The following is a 26348-nucleotide window of genomic DNA, read 5'->3' as shown; positions in this document are numbered from 1 at the left end:
ACAAGTTGGCATTTTTTTTAGGGGGGGGGGGGGGATTTATCAAGCTAACTTAAACTTCAATGCTAGTAAAAGATTAATAAAATATACATGAACAAATGAATTAATTATGGCTATTATTTTTTGCATATTTCAAATAAACAGTATCAATCATTAAATTTATAAGAAAAAATAGCAACATTTGAATGTACTTGTTTTACTTTATCTTTAAATAAAAATTGATTACTTTATTTAAAGTTTAAATAAAAAAGTTCTTTTAAGCAGGATTCAAAACCAATCCTGGAACTTTTAAATAAACATTAAATGTACTTTATTACAAAAACATTAAAAGTGATCAGTTTGAAATGAAGGATTGATATATATATATATATATATATATATATATATATATATATATATATATATATATATATATATACTTTAAATAATTACTAGATAAATCAAACAAACTGCCAAAATGAGCTCTCAAAAATAATAGAATTTTCTTATCTAAAATTCTATATCATCATAATAATGTAAAAAAAAAGTGCCTAATAATCTTGAAACTGAATTTATGGGGGAAAAAAAAAAAAAAAAACTGAAACATTTAATTTTTACTTAGTCTTTTCAAGGGGGAGGGGACAATATTATTGATCACCAATTTTACACATGAAACTCTCTACAACAATGTCAATTAAATAGTATTGTAAAGCATAACTAAAATATGCTTTTTCATTAATATATAAAGAAGGAATAATCCTAGTTGACTTTTCTCTTCTTGATAGCATTAAGTACGTAAATATATATATAAAAAATTATTTGTCATCAATATCAAAAAAATAATGCACTTCAAATTTTTAAAAAATAAAAAAGATTAAACTAATTTATATTAAAATAATGTAGAACAGTTTCAAACAATATTGTTTCATTTGGATGTAATGGTTTTTAAAATTATTTATTAAACTCCTTTAACTATGTAATTCATATTTATAGTATAACTTCAATTACATTATTTTTAGCTAAGGCAATAAGCCACCCCCTATTTAAAAAAAGTTTTAAAATTTTTATTTTTACTACATATACTTTCCTTTACTGATAATCTTGCAAGAAATTCACAAGGCTTTGGTTGAGTGATCATAAAGGATTTTTTTTAAGTAAACATCAGAACTGATTACCTTATTTCCAAAAATGTCTAACAAAAAGCTTTGTGAATTATGATTTGGAATGTCATTGTGTTGCTAAAACAATAATAGGTCTAGCAGAGAAACATCAATTCTGTCGGTTAATGTATTCGTCAGAAGCTACAAGTACATTTGAACAATTAAGGATCCTTCTTATGACAGAATAATGTGTATTTAAAAAGCCAACAAATGCTGAAATCAATTAATAATCAAAATCTCTGCATTATTCTGCATTAATGAATATAAGATTTCTTCTCATTTTCAGATTTATTTATTCTCAAACATTGAAATATAACTTATACATTCAAAATATATTAAACGATGAGTGTGAACAGTATATATTTCTTCTTACATAAAGTAATATTTTCATAATAGTATAAAAAAAGAGAAAAGTCTCAAGCTGAGATTTTTTTTTTTTTTTTTAAATATTCTTTAAGCATAAATTATTCAAAAAAGGTCTCTTAAATTTCTTTGAAGATAAACAGTAAGGGAAAGTATGTGTAGTGGAAATACTAATTTTATGTTAAAAGTTTTTTTTAATAGTGGTGACTAATTGTCTTAGCTAAAAAATAACAAAATTTTTCTACTATAAATTTGAATTATATAGGTTAAAAGAATTTAATAAATAATAATAAAAACAATTACATCCAAATGAAACAATATTGTTTTACTCATTACTTACTACTTCGTGAATTCATAAAATTAAATTCATTTAAAAAATATATTTCACACTCAATGTTGAGGTGGAAACCAAGTTATGATAAATATTTTTATGAAATAATTTTAAATGTAAAAAAATTAATACTTGCATTAAAAATGCCTTTTTTTTTTTTTTTTTTTTTTTTTGAAGAGGATCATCATTATTTACTAAAGCAAGAGTTTTGGCAATATCACTTTCTTCAATATATTAATAAAAAAATAATTAACTAAAGTTATACTGATTAGCATAGAATGAATATTTAACGTATTAAAACTGCTTCTGCATCTTCATTAATTTTAAAAGTTAACAAAAAAGTTATGAAGTACATTCAGAAACATCCCTCAAGCACAAAAGTTGGAATCCAAATTTACAGCAAATGCAACAGATTGTTATAAAACAAATTAATGTTAAATTTAAGGAAACCTAGAGCTAAAGGAGATATTTATTCGAGTATGAACTATAATACAAAGATAATGTAAAATATTACAAAAATAAAAACTCTAATAATAAGAACTAAAAAATATTTAAAGTGGGAAAGAAATTCAAATGCTCTGAACGTTGAATTTCTATAACAAAGGTAATCTCGATCAGAATTTTCAAAACATGTTTGTCAGATTCACTAAACTATTTAGAATTATCAAGATTTTCTATTAAAATACATTGACTATTTTAGTAAAAACTTTTTTTTCTTCTTCATGCATATTAAACTTATCTTTCAGCCATGCATATTAAATTTGTTTTTAATAACCATCCATTTTATATTCTTAGAGATATAAACTTGATGCCAGAATTAATATAAGCCATATGGGCCAACCCTGAACACATAGAAAAACTTTTAACAATTCTTCATGCAATGTTTTTTGCATATCATTTACTTTCAAGACAGAAATTAAGAGTCTAAAACATTATTCAAATGAACTAAAAGGCTAATCTTTAATGCAGAAAGATTTTCCAATTAAGTCTTGGTTGTTATTTTGTAACCCAATTATTGAAAATTAACATGAATAAATTTATGAACTATTCAATTTTATAACCAAAAAAATAGGTGACATCCCTTTCTAAGCTCGTTATCTATAAATATTTAACATTTCACTGCTAGAAAAAGAATAATTATATACTAAACCAGATCGCTTGAAAGACAGTAAGAAAACTGTAAGCAGTAAAAATCAAAACTGTAATAATAAATTAAACACTTCAAAAAATCATATGTGAACAATATAATACAGTAAGAAGATAGCTACAGCATAAGAAATAGAAGAAAAAAAAATTACTGACTTTTATAATTTTAGCATACGATTTATAATTTAGAAGTCACTAATAAATAAAAATAATTAGAAAATATTACGAGTTTAATACATTATATTTAAATATTAAAGTTTAAAAAAAAACCACTGAACTATATACAAAGTTAATAAGAAAACAGAAAGTATTTTCTAGTTTGATAAAATTATATAAAAGAAAAATACTTTTCAATTCACTTTTTCATATTTGTTTATATTACTAATATATTATAGTTATTTCAAGAGCTTCTTAATATAAAACAATATACAACGAGTCAAAAAATATAAGAGGAGATATTTTGTAAAATATGTTCCAAGTATTCTACGTTCTTAACAGTTAAGATATTAAGCAGAAATGTATATAGAATGAAATCAAAATATTAATACAGTGCTTAAATATTTTAATAGTAATTTGAAACAAAACATATTCTAAGGTTCTAAAATACACATCCTCAGTCATATATCATTTATAAAGGACTTTTTGTTTCTAGCTTATAAAAGGGCAGTGTTCAATTTAATGAATTCTTGTTACCAACTTTGCACTACTTTACTCGTAAACATTAAAACTTTTTAAATTTTAAATAAAAAAAGGGACTGTATTTTGCACATCTACATATAGAAATGTATATAACAATCTAAAATTCAAATTTAGTCTTATAAAATACAAATTGTAACTATTTATTAGATATTTCCAGAGAATTTCACTTAATTATATTTATACCTAATTGACTTTGAAAAATTAAAAAAGCAACGAATGTTATTAAGAATCAACACACTGAATGAAATTATTATCAAAAATGATACATTAATAATCAGACAACTAAAAAATCTTGAATGCAATTATGCATTTCACTTTAGTCCCATCATTTCTAGTACCTTTAAATAGTTCAAATTTTATTTATTTAAAAAACTATGACATATTTTTAGAAAAATTCTATTTTATTAAGAAATGTGTATTTAGAATCTGAAATTTTTTAATAAAAAAACTCATTTTCTATAGATCATATTTTTATAATCTCACCTGCAGGGGAAAACAGTTTAAAGATCAAATATAAATAATTCTTCCCTTATTATTTTATTTATAATTATTTTGAAAAAAAGAAAGAATTACTCTGAAAAGAGCAGTATTTCTTTGAATTTCATACTTTCAAAATCAACCAAATAATTAAAACATTAATTTTTATCATAAAATCAAAACTATATCTTTTGAGGGATTAATTACAGAAATTTCTGATTGCCCAATAATAAATTTCAGACACAAAAAAAACTTAATTAAAAAAAATCCTTTCACTATAAAAAATTTCAAAATAGCAATATAACAAGGAAATACACTTTTAATAATTACCCCCAAAATATAAAAAATGGATTTTAAAATACATTCACTCATTTCCACAATTAAAAATTTGAAGAAATGATAATATCTGAAATCTAATGTATGTGTATGAACAATTAAGACATTTTATACTATATTATATATAAATATTCCCTCAAATTCAATTCTGTAAGAACAGCGAACCAATTAATAAAGTACTTAAACAAAGATCAATTTCTTTAAAACGCGATTGTTAAGTAAATAAACGGATAATTTAAAACTAATAATCTATAGATAAAATCTAAAATTATAAATCGATCGAATTAATAAATAAATTCTCACATCAATGTAAATCATAATCAAAGAATGATTCCTATCATGTTCTCATGCAGCATGTAAATAGTTTTTTTTTTTTTTTTTTAAATAAACAGCATAAACCATTGTTACTGTCATTACGTGACAATCAGCTGTTCTGAAATTAATACTAGTAAAATGGTTTAAAACCAATGAACAATTAAAAACTATTAATACAAGATATACATTTTTTAATGAATGAGTAAACAATTATTTACGCTATAACCAAGAAAATAAACAGCTGTATTTCTCGACGATCGAAATCAATTGTAAAATTTAGTTAGTTGACAATTCGCAAGATCGTCATGATTTTATTTTTTATTTTTCATAACAGAAATGAATTCTGTTCTGTTTGCAAGAGTTAATTAACCTTCTTTAAAACAGAGAACTAAAGCCGAGGAAAAGAAGAAAATATTCATTCAAGAAGTATGCCATGCAAATTCAGATAGTTAATCGGAAAACATGTGGATTTCAAGATTAATAGTTTAGTTTACAATTAGTAAGAGTTAGTAAAACTGCCAAGAACATTTTTTAGTTTTCCAAAGAGAAACACACTAAATCTCAATGTAAAGCACTAACTAATATCGCTTACCATTCTCAGCTGGATCTCCTTTTTTAGCAGTTGCAGTATTTCCCATATTCGTAAGATTGAACAGAAATATCCTTAAATGTTTCCGGGAAAATTTCTTACAATTTTTACTGACGATGTGTAAATAACAATATTTTTAACTAGCAGACATTAGTACACATTACCGAAACAGCCATCTCGAAATATCAAATCCCACCAACTCGGGACGGAAACGCTAGAGCTAGAAATATTGTATTCTTCCGCACAGCACTTTATAAATTTTTACAACAGTGGGTTTTCTCACACAACTACTACTGAGAGATGTACAATAAGATGATACGCATAAGCTTCCGCTAAGTTGTTTTGATAAATTTTGACCTCAGATTTTTTATCTGTGGTAAAAGTTTTAATAAATTTATATATATATACGGTACTCTTTAGTGCTCGTACATATACTCAACTAGCAAAATGGCTGCCAGTTATCTGACCTATTATGGGACAAGGAGGAGAGGTTGCGCGCCGGCGCAACTGCTACTACGCTCTTGTATCTGCTCCTACTCGCTGAATTGATGAAGCAGAATAATCATCACATTCGTCTGAAGCTCAGACAGGAACAAAGAGGGAGTGAGAATTCGGCCAAGTTTTTAAAAGCAACTTCCTTCGTAATTTCTTTTCTGTGTTTACACAGTGATAGCAGCAGCAGTTTAAAATTCGACTATCATTACTTTATGCAGCAGAGTTTAATTTTCCCCGGTCAAATAATATAAAAAAAAGACGGGTTGGACCACCATATAAGAGAAAATCTAGGGATGCAGAGTACCAAGAATACAACTGCATGAGATCTTATTTGCAGACATTCATATATTATTCAAAAATGAAAAACGATCTAATTGAAAAAATTATATTTTAAGGTTAAATTTCAAATGCGCCACATTCAAATTTTAATTTTTTTTTATTCATAAAAACAAAATCGTGTTGTAGATTTTACAATGGAATCATACATGAATTATTTAAGTGTGGAAGGGGATCCTATAATGAAATCAAGAAGACAAATTACCTTCTTGGTTTATTTCTCTTTGGAACGCTTAATTAGGTTTTTGGGGTTTCCTGTTATAATTTTATAGATCGTAACACTCAACAAATCAGAAAGATGATTCACCTCATACATGATGATATTTATGTGACTAATTAATATGCTTGATTACATTTAATTAGCCTTACATATTTATCAGCCTAAATGTGTTTAGAACTGGGACCATGTTTTTCATTTTCATACATATGTTCAAGCACATAAATATTTATTACATGCAATTAAATTATAATCTTCCTTTTTAAGGAAAATGCTATGAATTGAAGAAAGGTTCATTTTCTTATTTTTTTATAATTGAAACAGAATGAAATATTTTGATGAATTTCGGAATTAGTATAACAACTCTTAAGATTAAGGTTTTATAATTAATGCATTGAAGGTTATAGTTAAGGGTGTACAACTTCTACATTTTAGTAATGAAATATCTGTTATCGTATGGTCTTATAAATGCAGTTTTTCTACAAAATATAAGGGTAAGAGACAAGAGTTTTTTGAAAAGGGGATTTTGAAGGCGTGAGTCTTGGTAATGAACCTGTTAATTAGATAGAATATCCTAATCATAGTCGTGAATCATGGTAATAAACATGTAAACTCGTAACTCTTATCCTATGTTCTAATAAATGCAGTTTTTCAACAAAATATAAGGGTAAGAGACAAGAATTTTTGAAAAAGGGATTTTGAAGGAGTGAATCATGGTAATGAATGTTAATTAGATAGAATATCCTAATCATAGGCGTGAATCATGGTAATGAACATGTTAATTCGTAACTCTTATCGTACGTTTTAATAAATGAAGTTTTTCTATAAAATATAAGGGTAAGAGACCAGAATTTTTTGAAAAGTTATAAGCGTATGAAAAAAAAATGATGTAGAGCAACAAGCATTCAAATTAAAAAAACTGATTCGCTATAATGATTTAATAAAAAGAAAAATAAATGATTAACAGCCCAGAAATTTACAACATAAAGCAACATGAAATTGCTTTTATAAACAAATAAATCCTCTCTTTGTTCACTGTATCCTGTACTTTTCAAAGCAAATGTTTTGGAGTAAGGAGCTATTCTTCTTTATGAGCTTTTTCCACACAAATCTTCAACCGATTTAATTTTCTGCAAATGTTTCAAAAAATTGCGAGCTGATCTCATTTAGGAATCAGTTATCTTTCTACAGTTTTCCATAAGGATTAAAGTTTCACTATAGATCAGTAACTAACCAGTGAGTAACCTTTCCTTAACAAGTAAGTAAGCTTTAGCAACAACCTTGTAACAACAAGTAACCTTTCCGTAACAAGTAAACTTTAACACTGCTTGAATAAAATAAAAAAAAATTATTTGATGAAACAACGGCATTTTTTTTGTTAATTATAATGGTAAAAAATTTTTCAATAGCATATTTTTTTTTAATTGTATGACATTCTGTATTTAGACAGTCTAGAACAATGTAGAACAAAACTAAAAAGAAGTTAAGTAATGTCTAAAGATAAAATGTTAGATGCATTAATTGAAAATCATAATATTTAAAGGAACTGAAGTACTTACTTTATTATTAAAAAAAAAAAGTGTGTGTGTGTGTGTGTGTTAGAGAGAGAGATGAGATTAAAGCTGAGACAATTTCTATAGAAGTTTAAGATTTCAGAGACTTTTTTTTTATCTGAAAAGAAATTTGAATTTATACAGCATTGAAATTGATTTCATAAAATAAAACTATAAAGAAATCTAATGTAAATTATGGTTTCTAGTTTCAGCCGGATAACATTTTTGAAATGGCAGAATGTTAACATATATACAAAAAAAGTGAAGATTTTACTCACTCGAATTTTATGGTTACCTTAATACAATTGTACTTTACGACAAAATTGTAATTACTCATCGAAAAAATAAAATTCGTAAGTTGTTTTTAGCAAAAATTACAGGTGGAAACCTATTATCGCCCTCCTTCCCCAATGCAATTCTGAATAGCCCAAACCGTTTATATCAAGTAAAGGCCAAAGTTCAATGTTTTTCTTCGCTTGACATCCAGAAAGAAAGATTTTCTTATCTTTATATGCTTTCTGAACTTATTGTACAGATAATTAGTCTATTGAGGGAAAACACCCCCGAAGGGGAAGTTACATTGGAAGGATTATTTTCGCTTCTTCCAATATTAAAAGACTGATATTTATCCTGAGAGAAAAGCAAAGCACTCCAAGAATAAATCCGGCATCTGTCGATACACAAAACGCAAGTCTTTTATGGACTTTGTAATCTATAGTAAGTAGTATATAGGATACAGTGGTAGGAACTAATATTGAACTGGAGATATTTGATTTAATTTGAGCGAAGTAATACCAGTATCTTCATAAAAATTCAGCCAAAAATTCAACTTTAGATATTTTGATTTGCTTTGTTATTTCTAACCACTTTTTGGCGGATTTTATAAAATTCTTCTATTTAAAGAAAAGATAATGTTCTGAGATGTCATTAACACATTCTTCTTCTTCTTCTTCTTTTTTTTTTTTTTTTTTCAGATGCAATTGTTTTAATGTTATCTAAGATTTTCTTCCTTATAAGGCTAATATTACAGTCATCATTTATTTCCTTCGAACAATTTTTAGTATCATCGAAAGTTTCAATACAAATATAATTACATATCTATAACAATAAGTTATTGTCTTCATTTTCTATCTTTCTTTGAATGATTATTCATTGTAATTCTTTGTAAGTGAATATATTTAAAGCTTTGTAAGGAATTGAGGTGATCAAGTAAAACAAATTAATTTTCCTTTAAAATACGGTGATCAGATTTCTACTCTATGCTAGTGGTGATTTGAAAAATTATGTTATTGTCAGTAAAATGTGCTATATCTCTAAACATACAAATTTGAATGCACAGAAATTCTGCACAAAATTTACAGATAATATTTTGAACGCATAAAGCAGATCTAACTGCAAACAGACTAAAGCTGAATGAATTACTCTATACTATAAACGAAAGCCGATGCAATGTTTTAGTACTTCGATGGAATGCACGACATTGCAACTTCATAATAAAATTTAAACCGTTAAGTAACATTAACTCAGAATTTCGTATATTTAAATTTTTGGCTATTTAGATTAAAAGATGTTTGGTGTCATTACACGTATGCAAATATTTGCTGAAATTTTTGATTGTTATAAATTTTGAAAGTTTTCGAATAAATAACTTCTGTTAAAAGAAATTCTTTGAGTCGAAATTCAAATCTTTTTTTGTCGTATTTCTTTAAAGAAAGGTTGTGATTTGAACTTTACATGATATTATCACTTACACTTTACTTGAAGCGCTCTCTCTCTCTCTCTATATATATATATATATATATATAATTCACTGCCATAATTGTCACCATAATAGCAGAGCCGTTTCTACGCTCTATCTCCTATAACGCTCGCTCCTCAAAGTTTAAGATTTATTTTTGACGACCTTGATTTCTTTTCTGATGAACATATCTTGCACAATAAAATCCTTATGAAGTTCAAAAACAATTATGGTGAAAGACATTCCATATACCTACTCATTATAACAAGTGTGATGCTTAGCGTAAAACTTCATCACAATCCGGTAAACATAAACAAGTTTTTCTAGTGCCTTGAAATCTTAAATTTCTCAACAAGTTTTTCAGTGACAACAAGTTTTTCACAATACTGTACATTAATGTGAAAAATTTAAGTATTTCATTAATATTAATATCGAATTAGTCCCTAAAAGGATAAAGAAAGGAAAGTACTGCTTCACCGCAATTAAGTATATTATTGAATCCCAAGAAATCCACTATTAAAACATACTTTGGATTAACAGAGATAAATGAATTAAAACCTTTATGTGAAAGGATTGAGCCACATTTTGTTTCTTTCCTTTTGTTTTTCGCATTTTGTTCCTCTTTTAAATGCATAACATACCAAAGAAAACAGAAAGCAGTTCTGTCATGATGATTAAGAGAACACAGTTCAAAATCTCTTAGGTCAGATTTTATCTCAAAACCCCAAAATTTCTAAAGATCTAGAAATCTGAAGATTTAAGAATTCGAGAAAATAAGAAATTAACATTAAGAGGTCCAACTTATTTGACAACTGATTTATAAAGTAATGAATTAATTTTATTTATAAAAGTAATTAAAGAATATCTTAAATTTTAGAATAGTAATTGGATAAATATTCATTTTTAGTTTATTAATGCTAGCTAACAAGCATATAGGTTTACTTCTCAAGAGACTGAATTACTTCAACTATCGCATGACCTTTTTAAAATTGAAGTCTTGGAATAATAAAGAACTTCTGCTTATTGCCTGATATTTGAACGAAGTTTTTGATTTGTGCTGTTTGCAACATTTATTTTTTTTATCCAGAAGAAAAGATTCTTCTCTGTATTCAAGAAACTCTGAAAGGTCATGTCTTTAGATGTTTTTTTCTGCAGCCCATGAGCTCTTAAGAAGAAAGTCCATAAATCTTGAACCTAAATCGATTTTGGGATCGTGCAGTGCATACAGGAGACCTTATCGTATGTTTTCTCCTCGAAGATCTTTTTCAAGTGTTTCGGTTGGAGAAAAAATGAAAGATGTGGTAAAGAAAGCACGCAATAGAAGAAAAATGCATTTTCAATCCATAGAATAGAATAAAATATTGATAGATTGTGTAGGATCCAACAATTTCTAGAAATGACACGTTTGTGAAATCAGCGATGCATAAAAACTCAAGTCTACAGTATTTTGTGATTTTCGAAAAGAATATCTAAGAGTGACAACGATAACATGTCAAATTTTGTTTAGCTAATAATTATAATTTTATGTAGGTCATCCAAAAATAACGAAATTTGAAATTATTTGAATAAATAAACAGCCACAAAGAGTAAAAAAATCATGTAATTTCTAAAGGAAAAGCTTGCAACTCCAAGTCATATATTATTCATTTATGTTATAAGTAGGAATGATATTTCACAGTTAAACGTTATAATTTAAAATATTTTGATTATTTCTTTTAATATGGCTTTAAGAACATTCTGGAATGTTATCTTGCTTAATGTGGGTCTCAAAATGAAAATAACCAAACGAACACCACCTCTTTCGTTCTTAGACTTCCTGATAAAAGATATGGTAAACAGCATGTTTTGAAATTCTTCATTAATAAAAAAGCATTCATGCATTACTGAATTTTAGAAATAATTTTACTTTAATTCTCAACTATATTTTACATAATTTAATTAAAAGACTTGAACACTTATTATCAAGACTTTATTTGTAAGTTATTGGTTTCCCTTTAAGTATTCGTTTCTGATTTGCAAAGTTTCGAACTGGTTGCAGATGTCTATAAATTAATACATCAACAATGTAAATAATGGAACGGAGTAAATTTTAAATAATGTGTTTCTTATTTTACAAACTGCGAGAGGGATGCTGCCGAAATATTAATCGTTCTTTTTTGGTAATATTGCAATTTTCACCTGCAGATCAAAATAAAATATATGGACAAAAGAAAATGGCAGCAATTAATGAAGAAAATTAAATTTGAGTCTTTCTAATCAGAAATTAATAATATAATTAAATATTAATAAAATAAAATCTATATTAATATTTAGTTTATGCTAAATATTTACAAAAAATTTTAAACTCTACACTATTATCACAAGGATTTCTTCAGACAAATTTAATTATTCATAATTTTTATGGTTTTTTGAGATACAATTTACATTTTGAAAGAAAAACTAAATATAGAAACATCAAAGAAACTCCTGCTTTCCAAAATTTATTAAATCAAAATAAATCCCATCAAATGAATCAACAAATTTATTAAAAATAAAATCAGTTAGCACATTATTCATTTACATATTTTCTCTTATGGCTCTTAAAATTGTATAATTAAAAACCAAGTAAATTTCTAAATGAATAAATGAAATTTTAATGTTTAGCAGCTGCCTCCTTTCTTAACCTGACATTTTGGCATTGATATCTATGCTTTATAATTATGATTTTCCTTCATTTTTTATGTGACATGTTACTTAATATGTTTCAATTTTTTGACATAAAAATTTAATACATTCTAATATTCATTACACTTATTTTTTTATCATAACAATTTATTAAAATTTCACGAAAATTAAGTAACCCTTATGGGCTGAGTTAAATTTCTGCCTAATTTTCACAGCTCTACTCTTTTCTCTTTACTCTATTATATTTTGTGTAATATTTTTAAATAGTTTCAGAAATCTATAATAAAGCTCACAATGGTTAAAAATATTAAAAAAAAGTTTCTTAAAGAAATTTAATAAATTCTAATATAGTTATACTAATTCTTTTATGTCTGTAGCTCATCGTAAATTTAAAAAAAAATTACAAAAACCCTTTGATCAGACAAAAATTTCTGCTTGGTTTCATAACATTGTTGCACTCTAATAAATAAATAAGATAAAAACTTTTGGCTAATTTTGGCCAAAATATTTAAAAAATAAACGCAACAAAAGCAGCTAAAATTTAGAATGTGTCTTAGAAATGGAAACAAACAAGCTGTTCACTTTTTCTGTTAAATATATCCTCATTGTGACTGCGTGGGATAAAATTAAACCGGAGAGCATAAATAAAAAATGCATAGTCACACATATTTATATGCATATTTAAAGTCACGTATTTTTTTTAAAGCAGATGAGGTTACAAAGAGAACAATTTCAAAAATCCGGTGTGATAGAATAAACGTTAATGTTAGTAACATTGCCATCTGCAAATGCCAATTTATATATTTTGAATTTTTGACGCAAGAACCCCAGCATGCTGTACGTGCTGAATTTACAGAAATACAGCGATGAAGTAAATTTTAAATGATGAATGTAAATGTTATTGCTAATATGTGGAGTATCTGATTTTCACAGATTCAAATGATAAAACATAGCTGAATTAAATATTTTTAGTCTTAAGAAAATATTGGGATATAGATATAAATGTGGAAGATATAAATGAAATTATAAGGTGGGTGAATATATAGATCAGATCTTTTCATGGCTTTCTACAACTTATTTCCAAAATGCATTTAATTGTATTTTTGTATCAAACAAATATTTTATGTACAATTCATAGTTCTTGAATGGATATTATAGATGAGAGCATTTGAAATATTTAGCATTAACACTAAATTAGATATTAACAAAACATAAACACAGAACATTTAAAATGGATAATTAGTAAGTTCTTTATATTTATCTATACCAATATCTATCTATCTATTTCTATATATAGAACTAGATAGATAGATAGATCGGGATGCTTAGATACTGTAGACTATCACCACTGGCGCAAAGTATAATAAAGTATTTTTTTTTATGCTATTTGTCTTCTTTTTCGACAAATCATATGTCTTCAAGAGGACAGTACATTAAAATATATTTCTCCTATATGAGTAATGAAAAAGATTTGTTTCATTCACTTATTTTATTATATTACTGCTTATAAATTCATATATTTTTGTGACTTTTCTAAATATTCAATTTTAAATCTGTTTTTCTTTCCTCAAGACAGTCCAAAGCCTGATATAATGATTGTTACAACGGCAGAGCAGATATGTTTGGGAAAGGGATTATTTTAAATATTTTTAACTTATTGTTGAGTATTTCTCCGTTTCCTAAAGAAGTAAAAAAGATTCTCAAAAGTTATTAATCCTTAAAACAATATTGACGTTTCTTTAATGCTCTTTAATTCTTTCGTTATCTTTATAGTAACACAAAGCCATTCAATTCTCATGCTCCAAGCCCTTTTTTAAGTCTGACGTTAGATTAAGAGGAAAAAAAATAGCATTACTCGAATTATCAGAATTATTTGTTTCATTCCTTTTTCAGTTTAAAACTAAAACCCGATTTAAAAAGAAAAATTAGATGAGAAAACGTGCTTTTACATTTGTCATGTTAAATCAAATTTTATGTTTTTAGTATGTAAGCAGGGTATGTTTTTAAAACTTTTGGTACAAATTTTATGAGGTGATAAAACACATGTATATAAGCAAAAATCACTAAGCATTGCGTGGACGCAACTGAAGCGGTGAAAGCTTGAACATTTCCCAATCTGTAGAGTCCTATAAACAGTCTGTTTTTTGAAGACTCTACCGTAGAGTCTGATGAGATCAAATAATTTTGATTTTTGTCATTGTATTTGTTATACAAGAAATATCTGGTCGATTTTTCTCGTGCAGTCTCGTTTCACGTCATGTCAATTGTGTAAAAAGTGCTTCATTCTTGGCCATTTTTTCTAAACAACATATTTCTTAAATTCTGAGTTCTTCTTTCATTACTTCTCTGTCATTACAGAATTTCCTGAATTAGGGACGCAGGAATTATTATATCTAACGCTTCATCTCATGGCTTATGATAATGCATTGTTTGAGATCAGTGATTGTCTACTGATGCATTTTACCACCCTTATCAAGTTTTGAAACATCCTGCACAATCATTCTCTTTGTAAAACAAAATATAAATGGAAAACGCTATTATTTCTTTCCATTACACTTTTATCTTGTTTCTGAATATATACAATGTTTGAATAATACTGACTCCTAATGCTAAAAAAAATTTACTGTTTTGTAACATAAATAATAGATCACGTATTCTTTTATAAGTAAAATAAATGACTTAACATAATTTTGCATAGTTCTGGTTTTTGAAACCTAATTCGAAACCAGAAATCGCTCTTTTCTTTGAGCTTTACCCAAACGCTAAATATATGTCAAAGCTTATCTAATGAAATAAAAATATCAGTCTAAACCGATTTGATTCATTTGTTATACTGATATTCTTATTAAATTATAGAAGATATAAAAATTGATTAAGACATTAAAAAGCTTGAACTTTCAAGTCATAAATAAAAAATAAAAAAAAATACTGTGATGCGAATCTAAAAAAATAATTTGACCACCCAGTCACACGCCTTTACCACCCAGTCTAATGACTGAGTGCGACGACGTATCACTTAAAGAGAAGGAATCACCTCTCCATCCCTGGGTGCTTTGGAATGGTTGCTGGTATTATGTGATGGCAAGGTGTGAGAAGCTGGGGCAAGCAAACGAGGTGATATTAGGGGCAAATCCCCCCCCCCCGCCCTCCTGATTGCGGCATGAACGAAACCTGAAAACGCTTGTAATGTCACGTTAGCAGCTTCTACTGAAAGGGCTCATAGATAGTGTGTATCCCAAAAATTCAAAGAAAGTGAGAAACCAGAATAAAAACTGGGGATTCCAGCGAGTCAACTCAAGCCAATAGTGTTTGGTACCTTAATTAACTTTTTTTCAGTGATTTGGATCGCAAAGAGATAACACTATTTGGGATCCTCCCGAGAGAATATATCTTATTTGTAAGTGGAGTTCCACTTGATTACGAGGACTATGGAGTTAAGTTCTGCGCAATGCTACTAAATTAAGAAATTAATTGTAGATAATGAAACAGGTGATGTAATGGTACTTTACTAATATGAGACATTATAATTAGATATGCAGTGAGATACGTATCACGCCATTATCAAAATGTTGATTTTGTTCAACGTGCATTGTTAGATAAATCCTTTATAGGCATACTAATTTATTGCGAGTATGCATTAAATTAAAATCTTAAATATCAGTTGGTTTGATCTGCAGGTATCTACAATATTTGTCTGATGTTAACCGTTTCAAAGTTCGTAATATTTTAATGTGTAATAAAAACTAAGTTATATTTTTATACGTGTTTGTGTTCGTTGGTGTACTGTGTTGATATGTGTACTTTTGATATTGCCCCAAGAGAATGGTCTATGAGTTTTTGAGTAAAGAATTCCTTAGGTCTGGACAAAAAAATTAAATTATTTAAAGATAAATTAAATTCTACTATACGATTTATATGATCAGACAAATTACTTCCTAAAATTTAAGTTCTTAGCATAAAAGTGCTAAATCACAGCATAAATACCGCCAAGTGAATATCTCTAAGATGGAGTCTACAAATGATAAAGCACATAAAGGACCTTAACAAAAGCGAATTAACACTAAGATGTTTCTTCATTTGAAGAGTAGAGGAAAATGCAACGCATGTAAATATCTCTCACCTGAAAAAAATGAAACTTACCTTCATATGCTGTGTACTTTCTGACGTATACAGACCGAAATCATGCGACAGACCAATGGGTCGCTCAAAATAGAGATAACTCACCTTTAGATATTCACAGCACTTGCTAATGCGCGAACAGAGAGATGTCTCCCGGACAACAAAGGATGTCTATGTTCCGATATAATAATGGTGTGGATGAATAAGAAGTTTCTTTTAAATCATTTTCCTCTTATTTACTATATACTGAATCGACTACAATTTTCTAAAATAATTTCGAAACAGTATAGCTTTTTGTTAGGTGCATTAATATAAAATGATACAAAAAATGTACCTCAGTCGGGTATAGACAAGTCTCTTTTAGTGACATGTAACGCTTGCAAAATATATACATTAAAATTTTATTTAGTTCATTTCATTCATGTTTTAACTTTCAATGCATAAAAGGTAATAACATACAGTCAGTAATAATCAGAACTAAATAATAAGGCACTAACTTAACAGGTCTCGAACTAGATAGATCGTAGTACCAATGTGAAATTTTTATGAATACTTTTTTATTCTCTTCCAATATATCTAAATTTTAGAACCTGTAAAAATCAATAATAGTGAGAAAAATATTCAACTACTCGTTTCATACTTTGTCTGAAAAACCTCTAGAAACAAATATTTTAAATTAGAAGACAAACTATTCATCACTCTTATATTGCTATAAGGTCAACAAATGTCATAGAACTTGAACTATGCGATCGCAAATTATTTGTTGCCATAACTAAGCCACATTATTTAGTTCTGAATGTAAAATATATTTTACCCGATTTTTTTACTTGTTTGTTTTTCAACAACCAAATTTCAGTGCCCTTGTTTCATTTTTTTTTTCGTTTCATAGAGCCATAATACATGACAAAGGGTCACAGTTTTACCATTCGTTTATTACCATTCTCGCCAACCTTTTAAACGTTCTCCAAAACATACAACGCTTTTCATTTCATACCAACTTTTTTTTTCAAATAAAACATTTTGTGAAATGCTAAAGGTAAAATAATTAGATTTCAATAGTTGAAGTTGAAATGGAAAAGTTTTTACTTACCAATATCCTTTTCAGGGTTTTTAGCTGTAGGAGCCATGTCCTTTGTTTTGAACTTTCCGACTGCTAAAGTGCTCAAGGACTTTATTTTAGAAGTTTGCTGAAGATTATTTCCGAGACTGCTGCTGCTTTTCAGATTATTATCTGATGCAGATTTCCGAGTTATCTCAGGATCCGGTAATGATCCGGTACTGTCTGCCCCTTCTACCTTAAGGGTGTCAAGACTTGAAGTCGATTGGGCAGCACTTGCGATCCCACCTTCGTCGCGAGGCTTGACGATTCCCGTCAATATAACCGACCCTTCACCTATAAAAGAAGGAGAACATCGTAAAATCGATTTTCGTGATAGATTAGATTCAATTCATATATACAAATAATAAACCATGAAATAAGAAAAATAAAAAGATTTATATTAAAAATTATTGCCAAAAACTCGATAGATTTGATATTCTAAATCGTTAACCATTTGTTGAATTATTAAAGAATCTGAGATATCAGAATTTCAGATCCGTTAAACTTTATATTACGGGCGAGTTAAATCTCAAACCATCTTTTTAAAATGGAGAGTTTTGAGGAGAAAATGGAAAATGTTTTCACTGTGTATTGGAATAGCCATTTGTGCTGTTAAATATTGTTGTTCATTTTCAATAGTAATAAATTTAGTCATTATACGTAGGGATTTACTATAGAACAAGAGAGTAAAAATTTCTAAAAAAAGTTCCGTGGTAAACGAAATAGTAATAGAACATTACCATTAAATGTAATAGTTTTATGTGAAAGCATCTGTACCATCCATGTACATAGTAGAAAAAAATTCTTTTGATACATCATCTATATCGTTCTCAAGCAGAGTATTAAATATGTAGTTTTTCCCAAGTTATTTTTTATGTATTTTAGAGAGATGTTGAAGTAACTTAGAACAAAATTAATAATAGTTCAAATGTACAAGATTATTTAGTTCACATTATACGTAAAAAGTATCATTTGTGTTTCAATATAATCATTTTACAAAAATTCTATTTTAAAAGCAGAAGAAAAAAGTGCTGAAATGATAATGATATTCCATTAGTAATCATTCTTTTAAATTTAGAAGCTTTGTCTCTCTTGCTAATTCTAACCAAATGGGATTAATAAATTATGATGTAGAATTGATTTTTGAGAGATTCTCTTGATTTTTCTTTTTAATATTTTTTGCAAAATTCCAAAGCAGTTTTTCAACTGCCAATTTCAAAGACCAGTTCTACAAAAAAGCAATTTTTACACATACCCACTCATTATCTTTCGAAAAATCAACAGGTAAGCGAAGATTTTGAATTTTTATAAATAAAAATATTAATTATTTGAAAACAGTTTATTTTCCTAGTGCTTTTATAAATAAGCGCTTTCGCTGCAAAATAAGAATTTCTCGAGCTGTAAGGCACGCGATTCTTGAGGAAAATTCTTTTTTCTAATTTCAGTCTGAAAGTTGCTATATGTTGAACTTTACGTTAAAAGACCATAAATAAATTTTAGAATTATTACCATATTTAAAACACGTTTTACGTATACGCATCACAGCGCCGAAAAAAATATTTACATGGTACAATTGTATTATAATAAAATCTATATAAATGAAAGCGAAAATTCATAAATAGTTGGTACACTATAGAAAACCAAACTACTGAATAGACTTTTATAAAATTTCATTCAGAAATATAATGAAGCATGAGGAAGTATTCATCGTAGGATTTTTCAATTAAAAAATGATTTCACTTAGCAGCTTGAATTAATATTTTTATGGATGAACACTCCTATTTCCAGGTACATAATTTTTTATTTATTTTCAATGCTACTATTCCATTTTAATTAAAAATAAAGTCGTAGACAGTTAAAGAAATTTGTACATTATAATATTTTATTTAAGAGTATTTTTTTATATTAGCAGTATTATATATATTTTTTAAAAAATGAGTTCATTCACATGATTCCCGTTCATTAGCATTCTATCGAGTGCTAATATTAAACGATATATTTTTACTTCTTCACGTGTCACGTTTACACTATGGCAACAACTGATTTGGTAAATGATACTTTTGATATAAGTTTTATTAAGTTTTAAGTACTTCGAATGTTGATCAAAAATGCTGAAGAATTATGAAGGTTTTAGAGAAGGATCGTGGCAAATAATTTAATAGTTAATTTTTTTTTAAATCATAGACATGAAAGCATTTTTTATTCGAGAAATGACGCGCATATCAGTTGCTAAAAAATAAAGGTGAAATCACTGGTTGGGAGAGGGAGAAAAAGAAAAACATTTTCAATGTCAAAAAAAAAAAAAAAAACATATTCATGCATTTTTCAAAACTTTTAACATCTGCTTTTTTATAAGTGGAACCACTACCTTTCTGAGCTAAATAAACGATAAAAATGTATCAAAATAAGATGTTGAATAATTCAGTTTTACTGTCGTTTTGTTTAATTTTTAACTTTTTTTACATTTTCTACAGTAACTCCTTCATTTTTAGATATTAAAAAAAATTTAGAAAATTTCGATGTAATTAATTTTGATTTTGCGATGAAATTAAATGTAGATATTTTTTTTCTCTTCATTATATTGTTCGGATTAGTGTTTGTGATTCCTTACAGCACAATTTTGACTCGGGAAAAAATCCGTGAGTGTTCATCAGAAATTCATTTTAAAAAAATCACTAAAAAAATATTATTCATTCTTTTCGAAAATCGATTTAAGTCAAGTATTAACTAGAATATTTTGTTTTCATGAAAGAACAGATCATTAATGTTTTTTAAGATACTCAACGTAATTTTTTACAGAACAGAATTTTTAATACAAGATTAATAAAAAGAATTAAGCATTAAAGTTTAGTTATTTATCTGTTAAGAGCCTATATAATTATAATCACCGTCTACTTAAATAGATGGCCTCTGGAGGGGATATGTCGCCTTTATGTCCATCATAGTTCATGGGTGTGTCTCATCTTTACGCAGTTTGTTATTCAACTGGACACTCCCACAACTCATGGACATAAAAACAACATGTTGGTCTAAGAGCCTCTTTATTCAGCTAAGCGGTGGTTACGAATGTGGAACTTAGATAATCGCTTCCTTTTTTTAGTACTTATTTATTCAATTTGAGTAATTTTGGTACAATTTAAATGAACCAAACAAACTGCAAGTGATTCTTAAGAACTATTTGATAATTATACGCTTGTAAATATTGATTGCCTGCGTATAATATTTCTGAAAAGAATAGAAGAAAATGATTCAACAGTCCATGAATTTTTAAGTCAAAATAGCCATAATTAAAGAAGGGTCATTATGCAAATTATTTTTAAATGTTTGAAGCTCATTTTGAGATCAAAATACTCAGCACATTCATTTTGTGAGAAGGTCAAAGTTAAATGACTCTGATTAAAATGATTCTGCAGTCCATGACCTGGCGTACAAAGAAGAAATTTGAAATGAAAAAACTTTGTAGGGCAATAACCTTTAATCCAAACGATAAATTATGCCTTTTCACAACTACTTTCATATGATAAAAGGAATAAGTAATTCATTCTTAAAATTAAGCTGATATGTCAAAGATTTTCGAATAATTGTGCATGATGATTTCCATGCTCAACAATATACAAACATATATCGGAATAATGATCAAGGAAGAGAATATAATGGTACTAAGGCTAATAACATTAGTTGCATGCGTCATAGACGTACAGAATTAAATTGATTTTATAAGATAAGATAAGATATAGTGATTATATAAATAGCTTATCATGAAAATAAAAAAAATACTATTTTTTCCAAGAACGAAAGTATTTCGAGCACAAAAAGGAGAATAAAAGATTACAGTTATGTAGGACATAAAAGATAAAGACACGGATATACATAATTTTTTTAACAAATTCTTTCTACTATTAATTATAAATTAATCCAATTTCGGAAAAAATAAAACAAAACTTATCAGAATAATGGAACAGTGTAAATTGAATAACTGAACTGAATAATTGAATTAAAGCAGAAATAATTAAACTCTATGCATGTCTTTTATCTATTAATAATTTTATCTATTTTAATCAGCTTTTGATAAAATTTGAAAGAAATGATCTTTTGATTTATATAATTTGATATTCGTTCGCATTAGAATGCAAAATCTTCACAACAATAAATTGTGTCCTGCTTTTCGAATACTATTCAATTCTGTACTAGGTAATGAAGTTTCGATGCGTACTTTGTTTAAAAACTAAATGCATAAAAATAGGAAGGTCAGTTTTTTTTGTAGTCATTAAATAACTTCTATATCATTGCCTTGGAAAAATAAAACATACGCTCAAACAAATAATGTCCGTATTCCCACTGTATATTTTTTCGAAAGTATTATCTACATAGTTTATGTCGCATATATAATATTGATGGAATTTATTCGAATTCATGAACTCGTGAACTGTTTTTAAATTTCTTTTATTGTATGTCTGAGGAACCGAAAATGGAAATATTACCCCCAAATAACGGATTTTATTCATGTTTTTAATTAAAAAAATATTAAAAAATCCAAGCTTTGAACCAGGAAAAATCATAAATTGGCTTATATACATAATATATATAATAATATAAATATATTTGTAATAATTTCAAATTATCTATAACTAAAAGTAATTTTTTAATATCTCGAACAGCGGCTTCACTGAGAGGGCTACTCATTTTCCCACGGAATCAAAACGCTGAGTCTATAATTTTATATCTAAAACTATATTAGCATCGAATGTTTTTGCACGATCTCTTTTTTTCTCCTTTTTATTTTTCTGTTTGGTTCCCTATGCTGCTTTCGTCATGGTTTTGAACAGAGACATCTCGACAAAAACTAAAAATTGGATTATTTCACTGAAAACAAGAAGAATACATCTGCATCTTCAAATCATGTTTTATAAATATTATATATGCATATATTTCATAATTGGGGGTAGAGTAAAAAAAAAAAAAGCCCTGACTTTGAAAAAACAAAATAGGGCTGATTTATTTAAAGTGAGGACTTTCTAAAAAATATTAAATACAGTATTTCTAGTCCCTTATCTATTATATTATTCACTCAAAATAGCTTCGTTTTAGGGGTCCCAGAATCTTCCATTTCCCTTCTCCGATAAAAGAATGCAGAGCATGTCTGTTTCCATGAGTGGTTATGAATATGATAATTCAAGAAATGAAGTAGCTAGAGGAATGAAATTCGGCAGGAGGTTTAAAATCAAAAGTGAAGATTTGTATCAAATTTTGGATAAAATGCATCAGTCAGAATTCTGTCTGTCTGACTGTTCGTGCAATAACACGGTTTTGTCTTCATTTGAATGTCATACGAGCATTAAGATAAAAGCTATTGATTTTTTCTCCCGAAATAAAAGCAGAAGAGAATTAATGCCAAACAAGTTGTTTTTTTTTATGCCAAATAAATAAGTTTATCCTTATTATGGTATTATGGTTATAGATATGTATTTATTTCAAATTAGACTTTCAATGATTTTTAAATTTGTTTACTTTTAGTGATCTAAATACTTATAAAGAGGAGCAAAGAAGGTAAAAAAATAATTGAGAAAATTCATTTTAGATTCTTAATAAAATTAATTAAAAATTAGCAATTTCTTAATAAAATTTCTTTATTAAAATTATTTTTATCAAATAAAAATCTAAAAATAAATGTTTATTAATTACTAATTAAGTTATTTAAAACTAATTGAAAAGGCTTATTGTAAACCATGCAGAGTTTATAGCTACACAGTTGCGTTCCCCCTTGGTAATTTACATGAGCTTCCACTGGTCATCCGGGCTTGTGACAACAAACTTCGAATTCACTGAATATTTTTTCATCAGTGAAAAAGTACATTTATTGCTTGGTACATGATTCCCTCATCAGATTTTTCTTCCGAATTTGAAATGTTCTAACTATATATCTTAAAGAAATTTAAAAAGATCAATGTACTTAAATGCTCCAGAAAAATTTTAGCTTCTGTGTGCTTAAAAGTGGAAATAATTCCACGAATCTTAATCGCGCTTGAAATCCAACAATATGAATTTAAAATGCCTTGCCGTGCCTTTTTCTTTAACAAAAAAGGAGAATTAATACTAATTTTATTGATTTACTTTTAGGGGAACCAATGGTAAATGAATTTGCAAAAAAGAAGCTCATAAAATGGCGAGTTTATAGAATTGTAACTGCCTATACCAGTGTGTAAACTAATAATTAGATAATTACGTATGTGTTTCTTGTATTTTTTTTTAAAAAATTAGCACACTTTAGAAAATAGTTATCTGTATTGTTTTTATTAAGGCCATTTTATGGAGTTTTTTCCACATAGACTAGCATTTCTTTAGATGCAATATAAGTTGGCTGATTACAACTATATTTATCTTCACAAAAGTTTTGCAACAACAAAAAAATGAAGTATAAATATTAGCCATTGTTTCTATTTCAGAGAAAGACATTTATCCAAAAATTTACTAAAAGGAGGTCAACGATAAAGAAAAGATGATAAACTGGCAAGCATTTTCATTTGGACTGTTATTTATCAACTATAAGTCTCAGGGATAATGTCAAAATTTTTTTCCCAAAACGATGTCAAAAGATGTCAAGAGTCAGAGAGAAAAATGAAACTGCATGATTTACTCCAGATCTTATTTGCTTTTGATCATTTATATGAATAAGACTCTTTGAACTATGCATTGCTTTCGAATCTTAAAGAGTGACTTTTTCTAGAAAAAAACTTTTGCAATGAACGAAGATTTAGTATTGCGCATCAAAGCATCATTAGCTTGAATAGTGGCCAAATTTCTTTTGATGTCGTTTAAACTATCGAGTATTATCGTATAGATTTCATTGAATTCACTTAAATTATCGAGTATTTGCGTATACATTTTGAAAGAAGTGACTTTAATTACTGAAATTACTCTTTTACAAATTTTTTACCATCTCCGTATAAAATTGGGGGCTATTTTAAATCTCTACTCATTAGTAGCATTCAGGATTCAATCCGAATGCCTTTGAAAGGAAATAGATTGCTATTTATTTACAGCTTAAAAAGACCCACTCCTCAATACGAAGTAATAAGACGCCTTTTCAAATGTCCCTTAAGTAAAAACATGCATTACTAACGCGCAATTAGGTTTCTATACACTATGTTTCAGGTGAATTAAGCGCTAATATAAATAGAGTAGTGAGGCAAGTTACATTTCGAAAACATTTGCTCAAGGTCCTTAGATAGATTACAAAACTTTCAGTAAAAGAAGTCATTTCGTAGAATTTCAACTGTGACATTTAAACCTTAGTTCGAAAATTTTATTTATATACGAGTCTTGTGCAGCCTATTCATTAGATGAATACACCGCTAATTTTCGTTATTTAAAAAAATAATTAAAGTTCTATTCATCATAAATACTTTTAGAAGAGGAGAGAAAGTAAAAAAACGAAAATATGAAATCAGTATAAAGATTTAAGGAGTCATAGATATTTTATTATTCATTTAGTAATTGTTTAAACGTGAGGCAATTTATCTTAATAATCAACATAAATTAATGTAAAAGTCATTATTGCCATTTTATTATTTTTCAATTTCCTATTTACATTAAAATTATTTTTAACCACAAACAATTAATGCAACTTTTCTTCAGATATGAAGACAGCCTGTCTATATTTATCAAAATTCTGTTTACGGAACACTTCTTAAATATTTTCCTGAAAACTTCATCAGAACTCCCTGCAATCAGTGTCCACTTATCTTCAGGGATAAATTTACAGCATCAGATTACATAATGAGGCAATTATCCTCGTAGCGACCTTCAAAAATGATACTATTTTGTGATAAATATGCAATAATCTGATAATTAAATTAGTTGTTTTGAAATGCCATCAGAAAAGTATCAATTCCTGGTAAGAAAATAATAGAAAGTATAGTAACTTCTTCTAATGGCTGAAAATGATGCATTGCACCGATTTTTATCAATCTGTATTGCATTGTTTTATTTTTATAAATTGTATAAATTTTTATTAACATTTTGAATTTATTAATTTAATTTTTGTGGAAGTATAATCATAAATCATCCCCAAAACTAATTTATAATATTTACTTAAAATAAAACATTCTTTGACACCACAAATTTTTTGCACACTTTTTTTAGATATAAAGAAACCTATCTCTATTTTTTTGGCAGTTATGTTTTCATCATGATCAAACCCAAAATCGCTTCTTCAAAACTCTTCATGCTCATCTTCTACATTTTTTGCTACACCATATTTAAGAAAAATGCACAGCCTTCGTAGATAGCAATTAAAACATTATTGTTATACTATGACGATTAAAAAATATATTAAGGAGAACATTTTACAGAAAAACCATTTTTTGAAGTGCAAAATACATTATTCGGTGTCAGAAAATAATTTTTTTCATCCCTGCATGACAGAAAAAGATGTGTAATATTAGTTTTCATGAATCTGCATTATATTATTTTTTATTTGTTTTACAGTTTTTAATTCGTATTTATTTTTGAAAAAGTATCGTCAAAAATCATTTATTATGTATTATTTTTAAGTGTTCTTTAAAAACACTGTTTTGAAACCACAATTTTTTCGACTGCATTTACACCATTACAGAAAACTCTACCAGACCATTTTCCACTACTTCGCTATGTTAAATTTACTGCACCTTATTGAATAAAAAGTCAATTGTCCTTGTAGTGACCTTTTCAAACGAAACCATCTTGCGATGGAGATT

General features: G+C 27.3%; 1 protein-coding gene across 3 annotated transcripts in view; it reads right to left on the bottom strand.

Annotated features, from left to right (window-relative positions):
* Positions 1 to 26348, bottom strand: part of LOC129960178 (cAMP-dependent protein kinase catalytic subunit 1-like) — a 306102-nt gene that overhangs the window by 67059 nt on the left and 212695 nt on the right. For all 3 annotated transcript variants that reach the window (XM_056073387.1, XM_056073386.1, XM_056073385.1), the window contains exon 3: positions 17605 to 17907. In XM_056073387.1, the coding sequence (XP_055929362.1) occupies positions 17605 to 17907 (303 nt within the window). The remainder of the gene's footprint in view (positions 1 to 17604; positions 17908 to 26348) is intronic.

This window comes from Argiope bruennichi, chromosome X2 (assembly GCF_947563725.1).
Source record: "Argiope bruennichi chromosome X2, qqArgBrue1.1, whole genome shotgun sequence".
Lineage (NCBI taxonomy): Eukaryota > Metazoa > Arthropoda > Arachnida > Araneae > Araneidae > Argiope > Argiope bruennichi.
Note: the sequence above shows the minus strand (reverse complement) of the source record. Positions and strands in the feature narration are given on the sequence as shown.